At 40.6% G+C, this 5,069-nt stretch overlaps 1 protein-coding gene across 1 annotated transcript; it reads left to right on the top strand.

Annotated features, from left to right (window-relative positions):
- The first annotated feature begins 500 nt into the window (after window positions 1–500).
- Window positions 501–4,611, top strand: LOC125290801 (B-cell receptor CD22-like). The gene is made up of 6 exons (XM_048237280.1): window positions 501–543; window positions 728–997; window positions 1,574–1,960; window positions 2,333–2,426; window positions 2,536–2,590; window positions 4,393–4,611. The coding sequence occupies exons 1-6, from the start codon at window positions 501–503 to the stop codon at window positions 4,534–4,536; spliced, it is 993 nt and encodes a 330-aa protein (XP_048093237.1). The 3' UTR covers window positions 4,537–4,611.
- The last annotated feature ends 458 nt before the right edge of the window (window positions 4,612–5,069 follow it).

Raw genomic sequence — 5,069 nt, 5'->3', positions numbered from 1 at the left:
ACACATGCACACAAGAATTTCTCAGAATTATGAACAGGCAAGATGGGGTGGGGTTGTATAAAATGAATTTTACATGTGAAATCTATGAACTAATCATGTTTTGGTAATTGTTGTCTAGCAGATACCAGTGAGAATTGAGTGTGGATAATGCAATTTAGTGAGACAGTTAGAATCATATAGTCATATTTTGTACCGCTCTGTGGTACATCTAGTTCATCCTGCTTCGTCGGCGGTAGGGTACACTGAACTTGCAAGCGGGATATTTTTCCTACAGGCAGTAGGGTCGGGCTAGAGAGTCTTCATTCGCCCTGTAATGAGTCATTTAACCATATATCGATTTACGAAGATGAGTAATTAACACAAAAACGTTGCCTGGTGTCCCTTTAAGAGAATAAAAGTAGGCTACAATAGATCCCGAGACACTCTGCTGATAAAAAATCTTGTATTGAGCGGACACTGACTCACCAACGCGTTTTGGCTCAAACAGAGTCTTTATCAAGATGGGCACTGTGCCAGGCCCTGCAATGTGTCAGGTTGTGCCTGGTGTACGATATAGCCCACAGTCTGTGATCAGAAATCCTTTTAGTCACATTCACTGAAATATAACCTCTGTGTGTTCACAGTCTTATAAAAGTGATATTTGAATTCAGTGTACAAACGTGATACTTTGGGATCATGTAAGGGTGTAATTGTATTGTCTGTTAGCAATTCATTTGTATTTACCCAGATCCTCCAAAGAACACAACAATTGTGTCTGCTCCATCTGGTGAAATAGCTGAGGGAACTAGAGTGACTCTGACCTGCATGAGTGAAGCTGACCCACCAGTACACACATACACCTGGATCAAGAAGAGTGGAGCTGTAGAACTGAAGTCAGGAAAGGAGAACACACTCACCTTCAGCAAGATCCATTCTGAGGACAGTGGAGAGTATCTCTGTCGAGCAGACAATACGATTGGTCATCAGAACTCTCCTGCTGTGTCAATCAAGGTGTTATGTGAGTAATTCTATAAATCAACATAATTGGGAATGTAGCTGAGATTGCTATGGAGTCATTGATTGAAAAGCACGGCTGAAATACAACACACAAGCGACATAGGGTCATTCCACGTCAATTCAACCAGGGCCCACAAACAGGGCCCTGGTTGAATTGACGTGGAATGACCTTATGTCGCTTGTGTGCTCTTTCAATCAACCACGGTTTGAATCGGTGTGGTGTTGATAAGGATGTTGCCACAACTTTATTTCAACTGTAGGCTATTACTGGCCCCAAAACCACAAGTGTCATATTGCTTTAGTACAATGGATCTACAGCCAACCATATACAACCATATGAGTTTAATAAAATATTTTTTTCCTATTGGTTATTCGTTTTCTATTGTTTATTAGTACTATAGTTTAGTCTTCGCATTTAACATGTATTTGTATTTATCAATATCCTCCTACGAACACACCAGAACATTAAGTCTGGTCCATCTGGTGAAATACGAGAGGGAAGCCCAGTGACCCTGACCTGCATGAGTGAAGCTGACTCACCACATACTGTTTCTACTGTATATGTCCTCTTCTCCAGATCCTCCAAATAACACAACAATTGTGTCTGATCCATCTGGTGAAATACCAGATGGAGGTAATGTGACTCTGACCTGCATGAGTGAAGCTGACTGTTTCCATGTGTCCTTTTCTCCAGATCCTCCAAAGAACACAAGAGTTGTGTCTGATTCTTCTGGTGAAATAATTGAGGGAAATAATGTGACTCTGACCTGCATGAGTGAAGCTGACCCACCAGTACACACATACACCTGGATCAAGAAGAGAGGAGCTGTAGAACTGGAGTCAGGAAAGGAGAACACACTCACCTTCAGAAATGTCCGTTCTGAGGACAGTGGAGAGTATCTCTGTCGAGCAGCCAATAGGATTGGTCAACAGGACTCTCCTGCTATGTTCATCAAGTTTTCATGTGAGTCCAAAACAGTCTTTTAAAGTATGAAGTTCTGACTGTTGCCTCATTGTCTATGTGGTCACCTGTCAGTCTTGCAAATTCTGTCTCACTGTATTAGACATACAGTATTTATCTCATATTTTTATCTGTTAAACCACTGACACAGAATGTAAGCCATAAACGATCTACAAAATAATTTACGTTCATAATGGTGAACGTTTTTCTCAGCCATTGTTTTCACTATTGTCATTCATCTCTCTGTCTTTAGCTATAAGGCAACAGGAAATGCATGTCAGAGGTTCAGAGACATTTAGAGATTATTGGATATACAGTAGCATCTCTATTAGTCAGAATCTAAGATTGTGATTTCTGATTTCTTTCCAATCACAGCTATGAGACATGACCAGACCATATTGATAGCAGTTCTGGTTGGAGTGGTGCTCTCTGCAGTTGTGGGATTGTTCTGTATCATATGCAGATTGAGGTGAGATCAGATGAGAGAATGTGCTGCAATATAAACTCCAAACTCCTCAACAGTTATACAATGTAGAATGATCCTCTCATCGTCCTCTTTATTCTTTTGTTGTGGACAGGCAATCTCAACAGTTGGCTACAAACAATAACAAGACATCAGGGGAAGACAGCCAGGTGATATGACCTCCCCCTATTTTGGCTGAAAGTTTTGACGTTCAAAATGACGCCACTTTTGTCAACATGTCCACTGTAGCATGAACACAGATCTGTTATGACATACAGTATAGCTGATATTATATTACACTTCATTCTTATAGGACAAGCGTCTTCTTTACTCTAACAATGCACTGGCAGCCAGATATGCTAGCTTTCTTGATATCTTAAAATAAGACAAACTCTGTTTAAACTAGATGTACCGCAGAGCAGTCCAGCACATTTTTTCCACAAAAATAAATCACGCTGAAAGGCCTATATGATTCTAACTGTCTCACTAAATGCATTATCCACACTCAATTCTCACTGGTATCTGCTAGACAACAAGTACCAAAACATGATTAGTTCATAGATTTCACATGTAAAATTCATTTTATACAACCCCACCCCCATCTTGCCTGTTCATAATTCTGAGAAATTCTTGAATTGTGTGCATGTGTGCGTGCACACGTTTATGTTTATGTGTGTGTGTGTGTGTGTGTGTGTGTGTGTGTGTGTGTGTGCTTGTGTGTTTGTCTGCGTATGTGTGTTTGTGCATGTGCATACATGCGTACATATGTCTACTGTGTGAGTATGTGTCATACGTATGATTACTTGGGAGAAAAAGGTAAACACTGCTCCAAGACTGCTTAGGCAATGTGGTCACTCACTACAATGGGCATTTTACAGGCCAATTTAAGATATTGAAGGTAAATATACACTGGAATATTTCTGTAAGGGCCTTTTACATATTGACATACTGTATTGAGGCATGTTAAGGATGAAAATAAGCTATTTATTTCAACATAGCATATTCACCCTATAGGGTTTCACTGTAGAATCATCTGGGTTTCAAACATGTAGAATTTGATTTGTCATCTGGGCTCTGCTATTCCTTATCCAACACTTATTGGTGACACACACACATGCACACGCACACACACATGTGCGCGCTCGCACACAGAAGCATACACACGCGTGCGCGTGAACAGCCAGTGTAGTCATAGCCAATACATCAGTAAGGCAATTTAATGCTGCAATTAAATGCTGTGTTACAGGCCTGACAATATGATAAAGATTAGTCTGGGATATTTGATATATTGTATGATGTATTGTATATAATTGATATTGGCCAAAAACAAACTTCAAAGCCATGTTTTAACATGAATGTGTGTAATGACATTATAGCCTAATAGTTCTACACTAAAGCATTTTAGTGAGCTACTTAGGCTGTTGGCACAATAACCTCAACACTGAACACCTGTAGCCTGTTTCTTAATCTGAAGTAGGACATAGGGGTGCACCATGTCACCATTTTCTGTATCTGTAACAGTATCTGTTCACCCCTCACAATGGAAGTGGGCGTGTAACCTACAGTATGCAATTGTTGGGACTATTGTGCCAACAGCCTAATTGTGCCAACAGCCTAAGTAGCTCACTAAAATGCTTTAGTGTAGAACTATTAGGCTATAATGTCATTACACACATTCAGGCTGTTGGCACAATAGTCCCAACAATTGCATACTGTAGGTTACACGCCCACTTCCATTGTGATACTGTTACAGATACAGAAAATGGTGACATGGTGCACCCCTATGTCCTACTTCAGATTAAGAAACAGGCTACAGGTGTTCAGTGTTGAGGTTCTCAGACACAGAGCTGTGTGGGGCTGACATGATTGACATGATGAAGAACATTGATCTGTTTCTACACTCACACTCAATATGGAATAGTGTGCATGGAAAGCATGCTAGATTGTTAATAATTATGCTATTTATCCTTAGGATGGAAACCATGGCAACAACATGCAGATGAACCTGAACCCCAACACCACCCAACCTGATGCAGTCTATCAGAGCCTGAACCCCAACACCATGCAACCTGATCCAGTTTACCAAACCCTGAACCCCTACAGCCATACAAATTAAGTTTATCACAAACCTAGCAGCAGTGTATTCTGTTTTACACCCAGAAATATAAAGCAGAGTAAATATAGACCTTGCTTGTACCCAACAAAACTGCAATGCGTATTATTTTCAGCAGATATCTAGGACTTTGTTAAGTAGAATGTACATTATCGGTCCCCAACCACCGGTCAAGCCCGACATTCCTAACCGGCCGTAGCCTCGACATGAGTTTAAAAAAAAATGCATGCAAACTAAACTCAATTTAATTCGCAATAATGTCACGTTTTTTTACATGACATAGGCCTATATGCAGTTGTTTGATTGCACGCATGTTTGCATTTTGCAAGGTCTATTTTCTTACGTCTGTCCCGCCTTCAACTCTTTACATATTGCCTTCAGCGCTGCGCAGCGTCAGGTCAGCTCACTTACTTGATCAGTTCTTGGCGAACGGTAGTGTCACACGAAGTTAGCTAAACTGCTAGAATGAGCAACAAAAAACAAGCATCTTTAGCAGGTCACTGGCCAGAGTATTTGAGTTGCGAGAGCCGCTGCAG

This window comes from Alosa alosa, unplaced genomic scaffold, assembly GCF_017589495.1.
Source record: "Alosa alosa isolate M-15738 ecotype Scorff River unplaced genomic scaffold, AALO_Geno_1.1 AALO_1.0_unplaced_906, whole genome shotgun sequence".
Lineage (NCBI taxonomy): Eukaryota > Metazoa > Chordata > Actinopteri > Clupeiformes > Clupeidae > Alosa > Alosa alosa.
Note: the sequence above shows the minus strand (reverse complement) of the source record. Positions and strands in the feature narration are given on the sequence as shown.